Source organism: Saccopteryx leptura, chromosome 2 (assembly GCF_036850995.1).
Source record: "Saccopteryx leptura isolate mSacLep1 chromosome 2, mSacLep1_pri_phased_curated, whole genome shotgun sequence".
NCBI lineage: Eukaryota > Metazoa > Chordata > Mammalia > Chiroptera > Emballonuridae > Saccopteryx > Saccopteryx leptura.
Genome location: NC_089504.1, coordinates 361,342,735 through 361,365,040, shown reverse-complemented (window position 1 = coordinate 361,365,040; position 22,306 = coordinate 361,342,735). Strand labels below are relative to the sequence as shown.

The following is a 22,306-nucleotide window of genomic DNA, read 5'->3' as shown; positions in this document are numbered from 1 at the left end:
AACCTTGGCTCAAGTCAGTGACCTTTGGTCTCAAGCCAGCGACGTTAGGGTCATGTCTATGATCCCACGCTCAAGCCAGTGACCCCACACTCAAGCTGCTGAGCCTGTGCTCAAGCCGGATGAGCCTATGCTCAAGTTGGTGACCTCAGGGTTTTGAACCTGGGTCCTCTGCATCCCAGTCTGATGCTCTATCCACTGCGCCACCACCTGGTCAGGCTCCAGTGAGCTGGGTTAATTCATGTAACCAATGAACTGATGGGCAAAAACATGCAGACTGTTGGAAACATGGTGTTCCTGACAGCCTGGGGGGCTGGGAGAAAGCTGAAACAACCCTATTACCTGTAAGTGACGTAGTCGACCAGATGCTGTTTGAACATGAGGCTCCACTTCTTAATTACATTCATCAGAGAGGCTCTCAAGGGCCGCACGTCGACCCTCAGCCAGCTGTCCAGCACCTTGGTGGGCTCCAGCCGGCACACCTCTTCGTAGAGCTTCTCATAGGCGTCAATCTGTGCTTTGAACTGATGGAGGGGGGGCGGGTTCTCCGGGATGTCATCTTCTGCCTGGGCCTCGAGCTCCTCGGGTGAGAGCACACGTCCGTACAGGAGAAACTGACCCAAAGCCTCCTTCCGGTCCTCCACGTAGAGGTGGGAGTATCGGCGGAAGGTGTCCCGGTAGCTGCGGCCGAGGGCCAGCGTGCTCTGCACTCTCTCCAGGAGCACGGCCCGCATCCTTGCCAGATCAGCCATGCCCTCCACGTCAGCCTGGCGGAGGAAGACACGGGCGGAGGAAGACACGGGCGGAGGAAGACACGGGCGGCGGGTTCACCAGCGCCCGGCGGGGACCCCAGCCATGGGCAGAAGGTGGGAGCATTGCCCAGGCCGTACCTGATAGTGGGCAGAGATGTTCTGTGAGGAAAGCCGAGGCACCAAGGACGATATTCTAAAGATGCTGCTGACAAGACCCTCGACCGTGTCATAGAGGCCACCCTTCACTCCCGACTCCAGAGAGGGGCGGAACACCAATTCTGGGGCTTCTAAACTCAGCTGTGCCTCAAATATTGGGTTGAGTCCTGTCTTACATTCTGTAAAACAAAGAGAAGGAAAGGGAGGGAGGGAGGGAGGGATAGAGGGAGGGAGGGAGGAAGGAAGGAGAGAGAGAGAGAAAGAAAGAAGGAAAGAAAGAAGAAAAGGAAGAAAGAGAAAGAGAGAAAGGAAGGAAAGGAAGGAGGAAGGGAGGGAGGGAGGGAGGAAGGAAGAGAAAGAAAATGGGTCAAATGCGCGAAGAATTACCATTTTGAAAATACTCAGAGATTTTCTTTCCTATAGATGAGCTGTCTGGGTATAGAAATGGAAATGTAAAATCTGCCACCATCCAGAAGAGGTGATGGTAGCTGTCTTCCAGAGTTGATCAACAGGGGAACTACTGACATTTTGAACAGGCCAATTCCTGTGCATGGCTGTCCAGGGCATTGCAGAACATTTGCTCTCCTTGTCTTCAGAGAGCACATCCCAGTGACTCATCAGCTCAAGTCCGTCCCTTCCCACACTCCCAAACGCCTCCTGGGAGGCTGGCCATGGAGCCTCTGGCTGAGAAGAGGTTCATTTTGCAAAACCAATTTTTTGGAAGGAGCTGATTTCTTGTTAGGCACAAACCAGGCAATATCACTGGCAGCCACTAAGGAAACCGGGCGCGCTTGCCCATTGTTGTACAGGCAATGAAAACAAAGAGACATTACAATTCTGCCTGTTCTGCTTCTGGTCTATAGAAACAGAACTTATTGGCCCTGGGCAGCTGGCTCAGTGGATAGAGCATCAGCCCATTGTGTGGACATCCCAGGTTTGATCCCTGGTCAGGGCACACAGGAGAAGGGACCATCTGTTTCTCTCTCCCTTCCTCTCCCCCTTCTCTTCCTCTTCCCCTCCCACAGCCAGTGGCTCAACTGGTTTGAGTGTTGGCCCCAGGCTCTGAGGATAGTTCGGTTGATTTGAGAATTGGCTCCAGATGAGGGTTGCCAGGTGGATCCTGGTGGAGGTTCATGTGGGAGTCTGCTTCTCGATCTCCCCTCCTCTCACTTAAAAAAAATAAAAGACAAAAACAAAACAACAACAGCAAAAACAAAAACAAACCCCAGAACTTATTTTAATTCTGTAGTCCTACAGAGATACATTATTTTTAAAACAATATTGGTGAATAAAAGATCCTAGATAACCTGCTAGACAACTTGTCTTGCTAAATTTAAATCAAATACAATGTGGAGTAAGATGTTCCAGGTAGGCAGTAAACGCTTAAACTTTTGTCAATAACTGCTCACTTTCATGTATCTTTCTTTTTTTTTTTTTGCACGCTAGGCCGACGCTCTACCGCTGAGCCAACCGGCCAGGGCTCATGTATCTTTCTGATTGTGGAACTATTTAGGAGACCGCTGTGTGCTGGGTACTGCGGGAGGGGGGGGGGGGGGGCTGCTCACTGAAATGTATCTTTCCTTCTCCAGAAACAGACATCACTGTGCACGTGGCATTTCCCGGCTGGCAGTTAGGTGTGTGATGGGATTTCTTCAAGGGATTTCCTTACGCTGCATTATTGATCGGGTTTTGCTACCACAGCTTAGCCATTCTCCCTAACTAAAATAAGTATGGGATCCTCAAAAATGTGCAAAACTAGGGCCCTGCCCTCAAAACTTCAGGAATGATAAATTTGCATTATTGGACTCAGGGGTGTCTCATAAAATGCATCTCTTGAACTTAAGGGAATGCCAGCTTATGAGTATCATAGCAACCATTCTACTATTGCAGAACAGCTCCTGTTTTTTAGAAGAAGGCTTTAAGATTACGCTTTGCATATGTACTCATGATATATCCCGCATTCCTACATGCATTAGATGCTTATCATTTCGTAGACAGGTTGCATATCATTGCCAGGATGGAAAAGATGTTCAAGAATATTCTGACCATAGGAGATTTCTGCCCCATAAGCTGTCAGGAGAATCCAATCGCTATAGCAGATGCAATGCCAACATAACCACCACACAGACCAGATGGTCCTGGTGGTCCCACACCCTGGAGGGAGTAAGTCATTCTGGAATGAAGGAACAGAACCTATATATTTCTGGATTGAGCGGGTAGAACTGAACGTTTGCTGGATTTCGGTTTTGGAAATGACGGGGAAGCCCAGCTGGCACGGGAATGCTGTTTGCTTGACCGCACACGAGCAGGTAGAAATGGTAAGGTGGACCAGAGAGACGCAGCTGTCCACCGGGGCCCGCAGAGAGTCCCGGCGGCCTTCCTCTTCCCGGGGGCTCCCCGCAGAGTCCCGGTGGCCTTCCTCTTCCCGGGGGCTCCCCGCAGAGTCCCTGTGGCCTTCCTCTTCCCGGGGGCTCCCCGCAGAGTCCCGGCGGCCACCCTCCTCCCGGGGGCTCCCCGCAGAGTCCCGGGGGGGGGGGCGGCCTTCCTCTTCCCGGGGGCTCCCCGCAGAGTCCCGGCGGCCTTCCTCTTCCCGGGGGCTCCCCGCAGAGAGTCCCGGCGGCCTTCCTCTTCCCGGGGGCTCCCCGCAGAGTCCCGGCGGCCTTCCTCTTCCCGGGGGCTCCCCGCAGAGTCCCGGCGGCCTTCCTCTTCCCGGGGGCTCCCCGCAGAGAGTCCCGGCGGCCTTCCTCTTCCCGGGGGCTCCCCGCAGAGTCCGGGCGGCCTTCCTCTTCCCGGGGGCTCCCCGCAGAGTCCGGGTGGCCTTCCTCTTCCCGGGGGCTCCCCGCAGAGTCCCGGCGGCCTTCCTCTTCCCGGGGGCTCCCCGCAGAGACCCCCGGCGGCCTTCCTCCTCCCGGGGGCTCCCCGCAGAGAGTCCCGGCGGCCTTCCTCTTCCCGGGGGCTCCCCGCAGAGAGACCCTGCGGCCTTCCTCTTCCCGGGGGCTCCCCGCAGAGTCCCGGCGGCCTTCCTCCTCCCGGGGGCTCCCCGCAGAGAGTCCCGGCGGCCTTCCTCCTCCCGGGGGCTCCCCGCAGAGTCCCGGCGGCCTTCCTCTCCCCGGGGGCTCCCCGCAGAGAGTCCCGGCGGCCTTCCTCCTCCCGGGGGCTCCCCGCAGAGTCCGGGTGGCCTTCCTGTTCCCGGGGACTCCTCACGGAGAGTCCCGGCGGCCTTCCTCCTCCCGGGGGCTCCCCGCTAGAGGGGCTCCCCGCGGCAGGATCCTCCGCCGTCATCTGTCATCCATGCCGTCTGAACTTCCTCTGTCGCCGGTCAGCTCAGGCCCTCGCTGAGCCTAGCCCCCGCCCACTTTCTACTACGAGGAAAAGTGTCCCCCTCTCCTCTGGTTTCCATGGAGACAAGGTCACTTGGGCGACCTTGGACGAACACGACTCTCCCCTCTCTCCGTCCTCTTGGCCCGTTCGCTCCTCTCTCAAGGGGGCCACTGACACCGCAGGGGTTCAGGTCAGGAGAGCTGCTGGCCAAAGGGGGTCACTAGGTTTAGGGCCATCTCTCGAGTGCCGCCTGCGCTCCCGTGGGGCCGAGGCTCCTTCCCAGTCTGTGAGGAGAGGCGAGAGGCCAGAACCGCAGCCCTCCTCCTCAGAGGAGGTGTGGTCAGGGCACGGAGCTGGGCACGGTCGGCCTGCGGCCCCAGGAGCCAGCTCTCCAGTTCAGCGTCTGGGTCCGTGCCTCGCTGGTTACTTGTCCCCAGGCTCTGGAAGGTGATCCATCACCTTGCTAACTGTGCTGGTGCCCTGTCCTGGCCGCCACAGTGCATGGATTGCATTGATCTGAAGCAGCCCTGCCCCCTGCAAGCAACACCTCGCCTTTGACCTCAGTCTCTCCACCACCGAGCACGGGGGGCTCGCCCATCGGAGCTACACCCAACACTGGCCACCTGCCTGGTCTCAGCCCCGGGGTCTGTGTGTGCCCTTCAGTGTGGGTGAGGTATGGACACTGACCTTGGTCTGCCTCTTTTAACTCTGCATTTGATTTCTTTCCTGGGGTTGGACTTGACATCCTAAAGTCTCACCTCACCTTCGTCTTCTGACTTCAAAATATCTACCTCTGCCTTTCCATTTTGACAGATTCTTCAATATGACCCATGCTAAGCTCCTTGGAATCTACCAGATGTGAAAGGTTTAATGCCGCTTTATTCCTGACCTCTTCCACCCTCTCTATCCTACCACTTATAAGCCAAGGTTATCTCTTACTATAAAACATTTGAATCCATGCACCTTAACCCAGTGTATCCACCACGAATTCAGAGCCCTTAGCTATCTTTTCATAGCTTCAAAGAATACCCACTACCTTTTCATCACTTTTCTCTCTCCCAGAGAAAAGCTTCTTCCACTTAACCCGGCTACCAAAATCACCCCGCACTCTCAAAAAGCAACAGAGATACAGTAAATTAGGCTTGAAAATTCGAATGCCTCCCTCTCGCTGCCACGAGTCAAGTCCAGCCAAACCTGCCTCTACTAATTGTGTCCCCTGTATACTAACCTAGTCACCTCCCTGTATACTAACCTAGTCACCTCCCTGTATACTAACCTAGTCGCCCCCCTGTATACTAACCTAGTCACCTCCTTGTATACTAACCTAGTCACCTCCCTGAATACTAACCTAGTCACCCCCCTGTATACTAACCTAGTCACCCCCCTGTATACTAACCTAGTCACCTCCCTGTATACTAACCTAGTCACCCCCCTGTATACTAACCTAGTCACCTCTCTGTATACTCACCTAGTCACCTCCCTGTATACTTAGTCACCCCCCTGTATACTAACCTAGTCACCTCCCTGTATACTAACCTAGTCACCCCCTGTATATTAACCTAGTCACCTCCCTGTATACTTAGTCACCCCCCTGTATACTAACCTAGTCACCTCCCTGTATACTAACCTAGTCACCTCCCGTATACTAACCTAGTCACCTCCCTGTATACTAACCTAGTCACCTCCCTGTATACTAACCTAGTCACCCCCCCTGTATACTAACCTAGTCGCCTCCCCGTATACTAACCTAGTCACCCCCATATAGTAACCTAGTCACCTCCCTGTATACTAACCTAGTCACCTCCCTGTATACTAACCTAGTCACCCCCTCACTGCAGCTTGATTTAGAGATTGAATTAGCGTTTGTAGTTTTGCTTTGGAACTTCACTACCTTACAGCCTGGTTTAGCATCTGAGTTTTGGAACGACCAATGTCTCCTCTCTTTTGAATAATTTAGAAATGCAATGCCGTTGCTATGTTACTGTGTATAATTCGCAAAATGCACTCTTTTTGGGAAATGGCCCAAAGCACTCAATTGCACCTCACTGTAACTCAACAGACGTTGTTACTGTTATCGTTCCAGTAATAACCCACACCCGTAAGCCAGTCAATACCAGTATTTTCCAAGAGGTACTTGAGAGAGCACTCAATGGCAAGAAAGAATCCATCCAACAACATATCATCAATGTAGTTAACATAAGTCTTCCAGATGTTGGAGGTTGGGTCTGCTGAGAAAAGACCCAGGTTTTCCTAAAAAAAATAAAGAAAGAAGTGATGTAAACCATATTTAATAATATGGAAGGTCTGTTCATTCTCATTAATGGAAATATAAAGAACACATGGAGAATGAAACATCCTTCTGAAGAATGGTTGTTATAAACCATTATACGCATATGACATCCATTCTCTCCGATGGGAATAACCGTTGGCTGTCAGGAACGCAAAGCCAACCCATAAAGGAAACGGGGTGTCTTGTTCCGTCTCTGGGGAAAGGGGGCCAGGTCAGGCCATCTCTCAGCAGGAGTGCTGATGGTCGTGGATGTAAAGGAAGACGCATCAAAGCAGAAATTAGGGTGTGTAAATGAAGGAATACCATGGGTAGAAGGTATGACGATTCAAGGCTTTAAGAAATTTGGGTTTCAAACAAGTCAAGTGTTTCTTTCTGGGATAATCCTTAGAAATGAGTTGGGGTGTACTGCTGTTGGCATTTAAACTAGAAATCTTCATCATGTTGAGTGATTCAGAAAATATCTACACAGAAATACATATGTCACCTCTCTCTCTCTCTCTCTCTCTCTCTCTTTCGCTTTCCCTCTCCCCGGATAGCACGGCAAGTACTCTCATCGTTCTCGTCATTAAACCTCTTTACAGCAACCTCCCGTTTATCTTCCATCCACCGTGAGATGTGTGAGCACTCCGCAGGAGTAAAATTTCTAGCTGACTCACACTCACCACGTCACAAATATTTTATGTAGTAAATTCTCCTGAATTAAAAAAAAATGAAATAAAACTCATGATCCTAACTTTGAGTGACAAAGCTCTAAAGTTTCTAGAATGCATTACCTCCACTTTTCCTTCCTGAGGGGAAAACCCCGACTTAACACTAAAGGAAGAGGAGTCTCAGAGAATTCCATCGGATTGAAAGCTTCCAGAGTATTTCCTCTGAGCCACAGGGGAATTAAATTAGATATCAGTGTCACTAAGATATTCAGAGAAGCCCTGAATACGTGGAAATTAAACAATACACTTCTAAATGATCACTGAGCAGAAGAAATCTCAAGAGAAAAAACTGAACCCTGAACGACAGTGATAAAGAGGCAGATTAACTCTGTGGAACACAGGACAGTGTTGCTCAGGAGGAAATGTATGTCATCCAACGCTCATATTAGAAAGGAAGAAAGCCTTAGACTATCACTCTTTAGTGTTTACCCTTAAAGGCTAGAAAAAAAGAGATGAGCCAATGAACCCCAAATTAACTAGAAGGAATTAACAAGGAACAGAAATGAATGCAGTAGAAAACAAAGTCAAGAAAGTTAATAAAAGGTCAAATCACACCGCATTGTACTCCAAATCACAGATGACCCAAGAACAGCAGCGTGTTTCGTGACTTTGTGCGAGAGAGCCGGCCTGTCAGAACTGCTCCAGCCGGGTTGGAGCTGGGGCCACCCACAGCTTTTCACTGCTGCCCGGTCTCTGACGACGGGACACGACATTGCCCCTGTCACCACGCAGGGCAAAGCCTTACTGCATTACCCTCTTCTCTTTACGAAGTGCAGTTAGGGACACCGTCTCTTCAGGCTCTATGGAGCTAGGTTACGAAGATGAAGCTACAGCTCCACGCTGTGATGGGTGGGTGAGTCAGGCGGTAGTTAGTACAGCAGATAATTCAGAATTCTGTCCTTGACTTCTCCTTCTGTCCCTTTGGGGTTTGGTATGGGGTTTAAATCAGTGGGGTCACCAAAGAGAGTATAAATTTTTACACATCAACACCATAATGTAATTTCCCCATCTGTCCGCGTTAGTTCTCTGGCTATCAGTATGAACTTCGACGCCGGACAGCAGAAGACAGCATCTGTTGTTCAAATTTCCAAACACTCCCGGCACCCAGACACACTTCCTGGCGCCTTCCCCATATCGTGGGGCGTGTGTCTGACAGGCTGGTCATTACCTGGACGAGGGCGTGGATTTTCAGGCCGGACTCCTTGATGCGGCTGTAGTACTTCTCCGTCCGATCACGCTGGTCATCCACGGAGAGAAGGCACTCCTTTTTCCCGTCTTTCCTCTTAAATATCGGAGACACCCATGTTTTCATGATGTTTTGAATCTCTTCCACGTTGTCTTTAGCTTTCTGAATTCTTTGTTCGAGATCGTGAATACTGTTGGTGATCTGGGTGACGTAATCCCAAATGCCTGCTCCCCAAGAGAAATGTCCTTAGCTGAGACAGCTGACAGTGGCTTAGCTAGAGCTCTAGTTTCCGCGAAAGAAAGGAATGCAATACTCGCGGGTCTGAAAAGACTTTTCTGCACAGGTTACTTCACTATAACCAACCTTTTCCTTCTTAGTTGTATCAAAAAGCCAACTCTTGGCCCTGGCCGGTTGGCTCAGTGGTAGAGCGTCGGCCTGGTGTGCAGGAGTCCCGGGTTCGATTCCCGGCCAGGGCACACAGGAGAAGCACCCATCTGCTTCTCCACCCCTCCCCCTCTCCTTCCTCTCTGTCTCTCTCTTCCTCTCCCGCAGCCAAGGCTCCATCGGAGCAAAGTTGGCCCGGGCGCTGAGGATGGCTCTGGTTGCAACAGAGCAACGCCCCAGATGGGCGGAGCATCGCCCCCTGGTGGGCATGCCCGGTGGACCCTGGTGGGGCGCATGCGGGAGTCTGTCTGACTGCCTCCCCGTTTCCAACTTCAGAAAAAAAAAAAAAAAAAAAAAGCCAACTCTTACCAAAGCCCAGATTACGGAGGGAAAGAAACAAACAGGTTAATTCTTACCTACCAAGCGCACAAACGTTGGTACATGTGCTGGAACATATCAGTCCAACTTGGTGACTTTACACAGGTTAATAACCCTTATTTTTGAAGCACTTTCATTACATGGAATGTTGAAAATGTCATCCCTTCTCGTATGTGGAATCAAGTTCTAACGTGTTTAATATGGCATTCCAGGACTTCTGTGAGCTGACTGTGACCTTCTTTTCAAACTTCAACTCTTTTGAGGGCCCCGATGGAAATGAATCTCCCTTTCCCGTGGTTTGCCACACTTTATTTTTAACTCTCCGAGGCCTTTTCATCATAAGTTATGTTGTACGTACGTCTGTTGGCCCCCCTAAATGCGAGCTCTTTCCGGGTGAGGGCCATTCCCAACAGGCCTCATCTCTCCTATTCTCCCCCTAGTCACCCCGGGGTGCCCCGCATAGGCTAATCCATTGATGAACATTTATGGACTTGAATTGGGAGGATACAAGAGAAGTAAATGCAAAGTTCCCTCATAAGCTGTTCACAGCCCATTTAAGAAAATCAAGTCACAATGACACTACAGGAAAAACCCTCATTAACGGAGGACGATTCTCCAAGCCTCTCCCAGTGTGTGGCAGCAAAGTTTCCTAAAAAGTACTAACCACATCCAAAGAGAAGGGAGAAGAAGAAAGAACACCAACCCTCCCCGCCTGCTCGACCTTGAATATGTGTCTAGGAGGACAGACCTGTGTTTCTACCACAGCCCCGACTGCCGGGTAATCCTTGGCGTGTCTACCACCGCGGTCAGCATCCTGACCTTGGACCTCCCCCCCAGACCCCCCGCGGTGCCCTGTTACCCTCCGATCTCCAGTCCAGCGTCTCCTCGGCAGCTCTGAGGCGGAGATCGATATTCTGCAGCTCCCCTTCCACGAGCGGAAGCTCCACCTCCAGCAGAGTCTCCAGAACCCTGTTGTACCAACTTGCCACCAACTCCAGATGAGCCACCAGCTGCCGATAGAACTCCCTGGCAGAGAACAGGGCTGCCGCCGTCTCAGGGACGCACCGCCTCTGCCCGGGACGGAGGTAACTCATTTCTTTCAGCACGGACACCAGCTGGGGGGAAGAATGGACGTAAATGTTTGTAGCCCGGGAGCAGCGAACAGCAGCGATAATGGGTCAAGGACTGGAGAACCCTGGGGGCCCCAGAGGCCTTCCGGGTCCCTCTTAGTTTCCGCTCCTACCCATTCCTTCGATGTGGTGTCAGAGGAGGAACGCTGAGCGCTGGGCAGAAGGAACAGGACTCGGAAAACAGTGGAGCTGTCGCGATCTGTGCATCGCAAGGAGCAAGAGGAAGCCGGGGGTGGGTGCAGGAGGGGGTCTAGCCTCGGTGCCTGAGGGTGTGCGGCTGCCAGGAAGGGGGGGAGATAGGCTCACATCGACTCAGCCTGTTCTGATCCAGGGGTGGTGCCAGGAAGGAGGGGGGCCATTGGGGCAGGGCCCCCACAAGTCAGACTTCTGGTATTCTCCCCGAACGAGGTCACGCACAGGGTCACACTCACAGGACTGAGAGGAGGTGCCCACTGCCCAGCTGTGACTGTTGTGTCTCATCGTTCGAACAAGCCCTTAATTTCTGCAACCCTGCGCTGGCAGGTCTTTGTGTCCTAGTATACGAGGAGGCCGGGAGGTGGGGGTCACCCAGGCCTCTCCGGGGTTCTGAGGGTGCTGGGTTTGGTGGCAACGGCGTCAGAAGAGAGAAGACGAGCAGATGTGGGTCAATGGAAAAAGCAGAGGCCTCTCTCTGGCAGGGTTTCTAAGAGCACTGCTCCTCACTCCTTGCTCGTGTGTCGTGTTCACCGCTGAACTTGCAAAGACTAATGTGTATAGATATGCGTGACAAAACAGACACCAGGCCACAGAGTGTCCCCTGCCACCCCCTCCACTCCCCACCGCCCTGCCGATACCCCTGGGCTCCCTGCTCTCCTTCCAGTGGCTCTAGACCACTCTTGACTGTCACCCAGCAAATGCTACGTAGAGTTAAGACAAAGACTAACAAGAGAAGGGAGGGGTGGGGGGAGGGGTGGAGAAGCAGATGGGCGCTTCTCCTGTGTGCCCTGACCGGGAATCAAACCCGGGACTTCCACACGCCAGGCTGATGCTCTATCATTGAGCCAACCGGCCAGGGCCTCATTCTTACTCTGATACCTACTGCCACTTGCTGAAAGTTGGAAGTCAAGGAAAGTTCACAGCTCTTCTTTGACTTGTGTCTGGTTGTCTCCCTTTAGCTCACATTATAATTGAGGTATATACCACCTCTTCCCTTTCCTTCACTCACTTCCTCCTTCCACCTCCTTTCCCTTCCATCATCTACGAACATCTAAAAGCACCTGCTATGTGCTGCACACTGGGGCTGCCAGAGTCCTTGTTCTTGGAGTGCATAGAGGAGGAGTGGTCCATCCTTGATACTGTCTTACACTGAGGACATAATTCCTGCAGTTATAACATTTAGCCCCTGGCCTACTTGGTAATACAGAAACTCATCTCTTTAGGCCAGGGCTTGGGAATCTTTTTGGCTGAGAGAGCCATGAACGCCACATATTTTAAATGTAATTCCGTGAGAGCCATACAACGACCCGTGTACATTATGCATTATCCAATAAAAATTTGGTGTTGTCCCGGAGGACAGCTGTGATTGGCTCCAGCCACCCGCAACCATGAACATGAGCAGTAGGAAATGAATGGATTGTAATACATGAGAATGTTTTATATTTTTAACATTATTTTTTTTATTAAAGATTTGTCTGCGAGCCAGATGCAGCCATCAAAAGAGCCACATCTGGTTCGCGAGCCATAGGTTCCTGACCCCTGCTTTAGGCATATAACAGCTAATATCGCTGCAAGAGAATGCTGATAAAATTATTCCAATGAGTTCAATGACAGACTCCTATCTTACCAAAGTGAAGAAGTAGGATCCTCCCGCTTCCTTTGCTGACTTTTATATCAGTCAGAATGGACGTTCTACTCAACCTTCTGTTTTCTCAAAAGACACAGCATGCTCCCAGCTCAGTTTTCAAGCCCTCCCTGCACTGCATTCCCGGAGAACGGGCCATCGGGACGGAAGCAGGTGAGTGCTTTCAGCTCAGGGTGGCCCGTAGTTTTCACTGTTATATTTTTAGTGGAATGGTGGACGTCCTGTCGTGGGTTAGCTTTTGGCCACCGTCTTCTCCAACACTAAGCTCTCTGTGGCTGCTATGGCCTACCCCGGCCTTCCGCCCTTCTGACCACCCAGTACAGGGTTCCTCAACCTCAAAACTGCTGACATTTGTAGACAAAACAAAAAAGGAACCTCAAAGGACCTCCCTTTGTGTGGGCACCATCTGTGCGTTAGAAAGCACAGCAGCAGCCCTGCTGATCCACCTGGTGCATATCGGCACCCAGTCCATGATTGACAACCAGAAATCTCTCCAGAGGGGAAAAACCGCCTCAGTTGAGAATCACCAATCTAGAGTCTTATTTCCAAAGTTACTCCTTTGAGATTTACCAAACGCTACCTAATGACGATAGATCTTTGCATGTTGACATTCTAGTTCCCCATGAACTCCTGTGTTCCCTGAGAGCAGGAACTAGGTCTTACAGCTGCTTGGCCTTCCAATGTTCATGTCCAGCAGGCGTTCAAGGTGGGCCGGTCAACCGTCGGGTACCAAATGGTCAGTAATGCTATTATTCTGTCTGTCCAAAGATGGGTAGCAGTATCTGTTTAAATGCATTCTGAAATTTCAGATAGTGCCTATCTATAATATATTTAAACATTTTGATGAGTTTATCTTGTAATAATCGCCACTCTACCTTTGTATGTAAAGTCAAATCTGTAATAAAGCTATTATAGAAAAAGTTTAAAAATATATACATTGCAATAATTTCTGTTGTGAAAAATCAAAGCAAACCTATTGGCTAGCCCTGAAGAAAAATATGAACCTTGGACAAGTTGAGAAAACGCCACACCACAGGATTTAGCCCCAAAAAGGAAATCTGGGGTGTAAATTCTTTGGAGTATCTTTTTCATATTCATATATAAAAAAAGCCTTTTTTGCCTTTGAAATCAGCAAAGTTAAGCAAAAGTCTTCAGGAATCCAATGAGAGATGACTGATGCCTGGCTTACTTGTGGGTTGAAGTTGACAGAGATCAGCTTCGTCTCTGGGTCACGTTTCAGAAGTGGCCGGGAGAGATTGTACTGGGACTTCTCTGATACTGTCTGACACCAGTCCTCATAAAGTCTTGTCTCATACCTGCAAGAATGGGAAACGACAGCCCCCTTACAAACAGCCTCCCAGCATCCCAAAGCCTGGCATCGATTAACTGAAGATACAGATAACATATACAGTACATATACATGCATATCTATAGTCTATCTATCTATCTATCTATCTATCTATCTATAATTCTATTCATCCATCCATTCATCCATCTATCCATCCATCCATCCACTCTCCATTCATATCTCTTTCTCTCTCTCTCTCTCTCTATCTCATGAACTAATGATAATACTAATAAAATACCTGAATACATTCTGAAGTCAAAGTCATTGACTCAGCCAGGCCTGGATGCTCCGGCAAGTGACCCCTTATTTCTAAAGATGGCACAGCTGAGATCAGAGGAGAGGAGAAGGAGAGTCCCCACGTGATCTTTCTGGACAGTAAGGGAAGTTGGGATCGGCCTCAGGAAAAGTGGGAAGAAGCCACTGGGTAAGATGTGCTCTCATAGTAACTTTCCCGTCACTTACAGATAAAATGAGGACTAGCCGCCCCACGGTAAGTGCAGCCAGTGGTGGGAAACGCGGGGAGACAGACACTGCAGCAAGCACGCTCCTAGAGAGCTGGGCAGGGCACGGACATCCAACAACAGGGCTGGGTGGGGAGGGTACAAGGACAATGCTGGGAAGCGTTTAGGGAACAAGGGCTGAAGTGATGCTGGACGGCGTCTCAGCAGGTGAGCGGAGCCAGATGGTGACAGAGGAAGGTGTGCCCTGGCAGAAACACCAGCAGTACGGCCAAGGGATGGGAAGAGAGACCGCGTGCCGGGAACACCCGAGGGGGAGGAACACGCGAGGCGGAGGGGCCGTAGGGGGGGAGAGAGAGACCGCGTGCCGGGAACACCCGAGGCGGAGGGGCCGTAGGGGGTACAGAGACCGTGTGCCAGGAACACCCGAGGGGGAGGAACACGCGAGGCGGAGGGGCCGTAGGGGGGAGGGGAGAGACCGCGTGCCGGGAACACCCGAGGGGGAGGGGCCATAGAGGGGGGAGAGAGACCGCGTGCCGGGAACACCCGAGGCGGAGGGGCCGTAGGGGGGGGACAGAGACCGTGTGCCGGGAACACCCGAGGTGGAGGGGCCGTAGAGGGGGGAGAGAGACCGCGTGCCGGGAACACCCGAGGGGGAGGGGCCGTAGAGGGGGGAGAGAGACCGCGTGCCGGGAACACCCGAGGGGGAGGGGCCGTAGAGGGGGGAGAGAGACCGCGTGCCGGGAACACCCGAGGCGGAGGGGCCGTAGGGGGGGGACAGAGACCGTGTGCCGGGAACACCCGAGGGGGAGGGGCCGTAGGAGGGGGGAGAGAGACCGCGTGCCGGGAACACCCGAGGGGGAGGGGCCGGATGGGGGGAGAGAGACCGCGTGCCGGGAACACCCGAGGGGGAGGGGCCGGATGGGGGGAGAGAGACCGCGTGCCGGGAACACCCGAGGGGGAGGGGCCGTAGGAGGGGGGAGAGAGACCGCGTGCCGGGAACACCCGAGGGGGAGGGGCCGTAGAGGGGGGAGAGAGACCGCGTGCCGGGAACACCCGAGGGGGAGGGGCCGTAGGGGGGGGGAGAGAGACTGCGGGCCGGGAACACCCGAGGGGGAGGGGCCGTAGGGGGGGGGGGAGAGACCGCGTGCCGGGAACACCCGAGGGGGAGGGGCCGTAGGGGGGGGAGAGAGACTGCGGGCCGGGAACACCCGAGGCGGAGGGGCCGTAGGGGGGGGGGGGAGAGACCGCGTGCCGGAAACACCCGAGGTGGAGGGGCCGTAGGGTGGGGACAGAGGCCGCGTGCCAAGAACACCCGAGGCGGAGGGGCCGTAGGGGGGGAGAGAGACCGCGTGCCGGGAACACCCGAGGGGGAGGGGCCGTAGGGGGGGGGGAGAGAGACCGCGTGCCGGGAACACCCAGGGCGGAGGGGCCATAGGGGGGGAGAGAGACCGCGTGCCGGGAACACCCGAGGCGGAGGGGCCGTAGGGGGGGGACAGAGACCGCGTGCCGGGAACACCCGAGGCGGAGGGGCCGTAGGGGGGGGAGAGAGACCGCGTGCCGGGAACACCCGAGGGGGAGGGGCCGTAGAGGGGGGAGAGAGACCGTGTGCCGGGAACACCCGAGGGGGAGGGGCCGTAGGGGGGGGAGAGAGACCGCGTGCCGGGAACACCCGAGGCAGAGGGGCCGTAGGGGGGGGGAGAGACCGCGTGGTGGGAACACCCGAGGTGGAGGGGCCGTAGGGTGGGGACAGAGGCCGCGTGCCAAGAACACCCGAGGCGGAGGGGCCGTAGGGGAGGAGGGAGAGAGACCGCGTGGTGGGAACACCCAAGGCGGAGGGGCAAAGCTCAAGGCTGGGGAGGGAGGCCAAGGCCAGCGAGGGCTTTCCCCGGCATGTTAAGGGGTCAGTGGCAGCACCGGAAGGCTGTCCACCCCGGGAATCCAGTGGTGGTAGCAGATGCAGTAACAGTGTGGGCAGGGGGCATTGGGTTCTGCGCCCCCAGAAGGCTCACTGCGGCTTTTAAGCAGGAACAACTCTGACCACACACGGGAACCGTGCATTCTTAGGCTTTCTTTATAAAAGGGCACAGGAAATACTGTAAAAACTTATTTCCTTGTTTCTTTGGGCCGCACAAACCGTGGCTTTCTGGACAAGAGCTGCACTCCCAGGAGACCCTGCATTTGTAAACCAGAAGCGGCGGTACTCACAGAGCACCTGGTTTCAGCCTATAAGACACAGAGTCACACTCCCGGCCCCCAAGGGATCCACTCACACTGAGAACTGTGGAGGCGCCTGGGGCTCTGCGAGCGGCAGAGCGGGGCAGTCCGAGCTGCCTACCTTTCCAGCACTGCCAGCGTGTCTTCATACTTCCAGACCAGCCCCTTCCCTTCGGCAGATTCCATGCAACTGTCCACACCAAAGAGGAAAAACAAACACGTGGCTTCAGATTAGGAGAAGTCAAAATAATGATCTGATTGACAAACTGCCACCTGTGGAGCAGAGGTCGAATAGCTTCCCAGGCTGGTTCCCAAAGGCCCTGGAAGGAGTCTGCCGTCTTCTTCCTGAACACCCTCCGGGGGCCACTAGGGGGCGCCTGCAGTGCCTGAAATGCAGGCAGCCCCACAGGTGACCGGGTGACAAGGTTTCCCACGTGGCTCCACCAGCCCTTCACCCCAGCCCCGCCAGTCGTGCACAGATTCACTGAGTCCTTCAAAAACCCGGACCAAAGGGAAATTGAGACAGGAAAGAAGAATTCTAGGCTCTATAGCTGTCTGTATATAAGAAAATAACTATATATGACATTAGACATTATAACAAAATCTATATAACATTATAGGTATATATAAAACAATGTGAATACATTTATATAACAATGTTTATATATATATCTCTATATCTCTATAGATATAGAGATATAGAGATATAGATAATATAGATATAGATATAGATATAGATATAGATATAGATATACAGTGTGTCCGTAAAGTCATGGTGCACTTTTGACCGGTCACAGGAAAGCAACAAAAGACTATAGAAATGTGAAATCTGCACCAAATAAAAGGAAAACTCTCCCAGTTTCATACCTATTCAGTGCAGTTCGATGTGGGCTCACACACAGATTTTTTTAGGGCTCCTTAGGTAGCTATCCTGTATAGCCTCTACAGACTCGTCACTGACTGATGGCCTACCAGAATAGGGTTTCTCTACCAAACTGCTGGTTTCCTTCAACTGCTTATCCCACCGACTCATGTTATTCCTATGTGGTGGTGCTTCGTTATAAACGCGCCGATATTCATGTTGCACTTTGGTCACGGATTCGAGTTTAGTGAGCCACAGAACACACTGAACTTTCCTCTGTACCATCCACATCTTGACTGGCATGGCTGTGGGCTGCTCTGCTGTATACACAGTGTTACATCATCACCTGCGCATGCGCACATGCTGCCACATCATTCTACAGAAACTGGGAGGGTTTTCCTTTTATTTGGTGCAGATTTCATATTTCTATCATCTTTTGTTGCTTTCCTGTGACCGGTCAAAAGTGCACCATGACTTTATGGACACACTATATATATATATATATATATATATATATATATATATATATATATATATATATATACATATATATATATATACACACATACACACACACACACCACGCATATATAGACATGGATAGATAAATATAACTGTGCACACGCAATGCACACACATGTACCACACATGCACATATACCCACGTGCTCACATGCACAGACACACGTGGAAGCTTCCATAGGAATTATGAGGACCACAGAGGGATGTGAGCAGACTCCAGCCCAAGGCACTGCTGCCCACCCCTGCTTCTGTTTGAGGACACAAAAGGAAAGTCTGGGTCCCGGGAAAATCGGTGAAGTATCCACAATCTTCAGAAACCTTCACACTAACTCTGTTGGAAGGTCTGTGATTGTGTCTGTTCTGCGAAGCACAGCGAGGCGGCTTATTGCAAAGGTTCTTTAAAGCCCATTTGCTCTCTGAACCAACGCAGGGTTTCTCCACAAGATCCCGGAGCTTTGCGTGGAAGCCTGCACACCCGCAGAGAAAGCGCTGGATTTCTAGCCGCTTTAGTGACCTTATGCGGTGAGGAAGCAGGTGCCTGCCTCTTGGAGGCGGCAAGGAGGAGCGGACAGAGCTCCGGACCAGGCGGGTGGCTGCCACAGCAGAGCAGCTTTCCCCGTGGGAACAGCCTCGGCCAGAGAGAGCGCCCTCGCCCCAGGCCACACAGCCCCCGCAGTCTGCCGGCATCCACCCAGGAGCTCCCGAGGGTGCCCAGGCCAGGTAAGCCTGCAGGGCCAGAGCAGAGTTCCCCAGAGCCAGGGAGACCTCCCAGTAATCACAGCGCTGCTCAGTTCTCCCTCTGCCCTCCCCTCCCCCACCCTCCCAGGTGCCATTCCCAAGGGCGTCCCTACGGACTTCTGCACACGCCTCTCAGAGCCTGCTCCCAGGGAACAGGGCCAAAGACAGCGATCACAGTCCTCAGTCCTGGAGCCAGCCTCCCCCCACCCCCACTCACAGATCTTCTCCCTCCCGCCTTGGGGGGCATGCCTGAGAAGAGGGACATGCCCTCCCCACTGTCCCCTGGGCCACACCTCTCAGGGCTAAGAGACCCGGGGAGACCCAGGCTCCCAGGCCTCCCCTCCGCTCTCTCTCCGACGGAGCATGGCACCTCCCTCTGTTTAGTTGTGGCAGTTTTTTGCATCTGCTAAGCCAGGAGCTCGCTCAGACCACAGCAGAGGCCCCACAGATGTGCCCACCAGGCAGGCGTGTTCGGTCTCTGAGAAGTCGGAGGGGAAAATGGAGTCCTCGCTAACTTTAAGGTTGGCTGTTTCACAGAAAACCCTTGATGCTCAGACTCTCTCCGGCCGGCCCGGCTGGGGCTTCTCAGGGTCTCTGCTGGGCAGCTCAGGACCATGTGGGGGAGGCTCCCCGTGGACCCGCCCCAGGGCTGTGCGTCATCTTCCCCATCTCTGGGAGTCTTTCGTCCTTTTAAGTTCTTTTCCAGTTTTACTGAGGTGCAATGGGCACTCAGCACTGTCGAAGTTTAAAGTGTGCAGCATAACGACCTGCATATGCTCTGAAATGATTACTACAGTTAGTTTAGTAAACATCCCTCATCTCACGTCAATACAAAAAAAAAGGAAAACTTGTTTTGTTGTGATGAGAGCTCTTAAGACCTACTCACTTAACTTTCCATTTATTTATTTATTTATTTATTTAGTGAGAGGTGGGGAGGCAGAGAGACAGACTCCCTTCATGCACCCTGACAAGCCCACCACAGGGTGATGCTCTGCCCACCCAGACCATTGCTCTGTTGCTTGGCAACCGAGCTATTTTAGTGTCTGAGTCAAGGCCATGGAGCCATCCTCAGTGCCTGGGCCAACTTGCTCGAACTGAGCCATGACTGCAAGAAGGGAAGAGAGAGAGACAGACAGACAGACAGAGAACAGGGAGGGGAAGGGATGGAAAAGCAGGTGGTCGCTTCTCCTGTGTGTCCTAACTAGGAATGGAACCCAGGACATCCACATGCCGGGGCCGACACTCTACCACTGAGCCCACGGGCCAGGGCCAACAACTTTCAAGCACACTGCACAGCTCTGTTAACGACAGTCATCATGCTGTACATTACATCCCCAGGACTGATTTATCTTATAACTATGTGTTGGTACCTTTTGAAACCTTCACTCCCTGGTCCACCCTCCACTCTTGCCTCTGATAACCACGTAACCACAAATATAATTTCTTTTTCTTTAGGTTTTTTTTTTTCCAGATTCTTCACATAAGTGAGATCATCCAGTAGCAGTACTTGTCTTTCTCTGTCTGACTTACTTCACTTAGACAGTGTCCTCAGGGCATCCATGTTGCATGGCAGGATTCCTTCTTTTTTACGGTGGAATAATATTCCATTCTATATATATACACACACACACATACATACATATACACACACATATGTGTGTGTGTGTGTGTGTGTGTGTATATATATATATATATATATATATGTTTATCCATTCATCCCCCAATGAACACTTAGGTGGTTTCGATATCTTGGCTATTGCAGAAATCTCTTTCCCATTATGATTTAATTTCCTGCAGACAGACCCCCAGAAGTGGAATTGCTGGATTATATGCTAGCTATTTAAAAGTTGTGGAGGAATCTCCATACTGTTTTCCGTGGTGGCTGCGCCAACTTACAGCCCAACAGGGTGCAAGACACCCCTTTCTCTACATCCTCACCAACGCTTATCTTGTCTTTTTGATGACGGCCATTCTCAAGGTGCGAGGCGATCTCTTGTGCGTCGTTTCGATTTGCACTGTCCTGATGAAGGGTGCCGCCGAGCACCTGCTCATGTCTGAAAGCCCTCGGTCTTGTCACCTGGGCCAGCAGCTCTGCAAGGCCCCTTTTAGCTCAGAAAGACCAGTGATGCCCATACCAGACTTCAGTTCCTTTGTTTCTGTTGTGTTTAGAAAGAGGGGTCAGAGCAAGACCACCCTGCCCTAGGCTGCATCCTGGACACGGTACCGTGAACAGCTCTCCTCTCTCACTTGCGGCAGCCCAGACGCCTCTCAGCAGCTCAGCTTACAGAACCAGCTGTGAGGCAGGCCAGTGGTTCCCAAGCCCGGTCACCGTCGGAGTCACAGGGGGAGTTTGCAGGGGAAGCCAGTCTGCAGACTCCACGCTGCCCCTTGATTCAGATGCAGGAGGCGGGCAGAGGCTGGGAGTCTGCCCTTTAACGGGCACTCAGGGCGTTCTAACGCACGAGGTTCTCCCACCCTGCTTTATGAAGCACTGAGCGCCATAACTTCCCAGCGGCCCCAGTAGCAAAGAGATATTGTGTCAGAGGGAGACGTGTGGAAGACCCCAGAGAGCCTGAAGATCCTGACTCGTCTTCCTCGGAATGAGTCTCATGGAGCAGAAAGAGGTCAGCCTCTTGGTCATCAAGCCTCATTCAACCCAAGGGGCCCCCATAGTCAGCTCAAATGTGTCCATCTTGATACTGACTGGCCAATAGGCATCTGGTTCTTACGGACTAAAGGTTTGTATTCCCTCCCCCAAATTCATCGGTTAAAGCCTAATTCCCCAGTCTGGTGGTACTGGGAGGTGGGATCGCTGGGGTGATCTGTTCACAAGGGTGGAGCCCTTATGAACGGGATTAGTGCCCTCCTAAGAGAATCCACAGAGCTCCGGTGCTCCTTCTGCCATGTAAGGGACACAGTGAGGAGGCGGTTGTCTATGGCCCCGAGAGCGGGCTCCTCACTAGGCACCAAGTCTGCTGGCAACTTGATTAGGACTGCCCAGCCTCTAGAACTGTGAGAAACACATTTCTCATGGTCATCAGCCATCTAGTCTGTGGTATTCTGTTACAGCAGCTCAACTAGACTAAGCCACTGGCCAGTGTCAAACCCTGGACAGAAATAAGGGCGGTTTTCATGCCTTAGGTGAAGTGTGAGCTGCATTTTATGTAACAGTCAAAATCCAAAGCGGGAGCGGAAGCCTGAGACGAATCTGCCCTTCGGGAATGTGGTACTCACGGGTGTGCGATGCATCCAAAGCTGGCGAAGGGACCCTGGACGCGCTGCCTCAGCTCCTGAGCCCAGCGGAGACCCCCTGCCACAGCGGGCATGTTCTTGTGCATCGAGGAGAACCCTGGAAAAGCACACAGCCAGGCTGAAGTGGGGTGCTGGACTCCGGGCTCCACTCTGCCCGGAACACCTCCCTCCAGCGAGTCCACTGTGGCCTCATCTACCTCCACAGGGCAAAGTCACCCTGCGCTCACGCTGAGACGGGGCTCCTGAGAGACCACTGTGTTCTGCTGAGGAGTAGGAAATGGTGACCTCAGGGAGAACAGGACACAGGGTCAGAGGACAGGGGTCCCAGGCTCCTTCTGCCACTCACCAGCTTTCTGACTTCACATCAGTGATGTCCAACCTAGATGCTGTTCAGCATCACTTGGGAGGGAGGGGGTCTTTAAAAAATATGACGCCCAGGGCCCTGGCTGGATGGTTCAGTGGTAGAGCGTCAGCCCAGCATGTGGAATTCCCGGGTTTGATTCCCAGCCAGGGCACACAGGAGAAGTGTCATCTGCTTCTCCACCCCTCCCCCTATCCTTTTTCTCTATCTCTCTCTTCCCCTCCCGCAGTCAAGGCTCCACTGGAGCAAAGTTGACCCAGGTGCTGAGGATGGCTCCATGGCTTCTGCCTCAGGTGCTAGAATGGCTTCAGTTACAACAGAGCAACCCCCCAGATGGGCAGAGCATCGCCCCCTGGTGGGCATGCTGGGTGGATCCTGTGGGAGTCTGTCTCTCTGCCTCCCTGC

The 22,306-nt window shown here is 52.7% G+C and overlaps 1 protein-coding gene across 1 annotated transcript in view; it reads right to left on the bottom strand.

Moving 5' to 3' along the window:
* Positions 1-22,306, bottom strand: part of DNAH9 (dynein axonemal heavy chain 9) — a 277,538-nt gene that overhangs the window by 212,153 nt on the left and 43,079 nt on the right. The window contains 8 exon segments of the mRNA XM_066364537.1: positions 340-764; positions 888-1,084; positions 6,341-6,476; positions 8,395-8,636; positions 10,034-10,289; positions 13,334-13,460; positions 16,289-16,357; positions 21,523-21,637. Of these exon segments, the coding sequence (XP_066220634.1) occupies positions 340-764; positions 888-1,084; positions 6,341-6,476; positions 8,395-8,636; positions 10,034-10,289; positions 13,334-13,460; positions 16,289-16,357; positions 21,523-21,637 (1,567 nt within the window).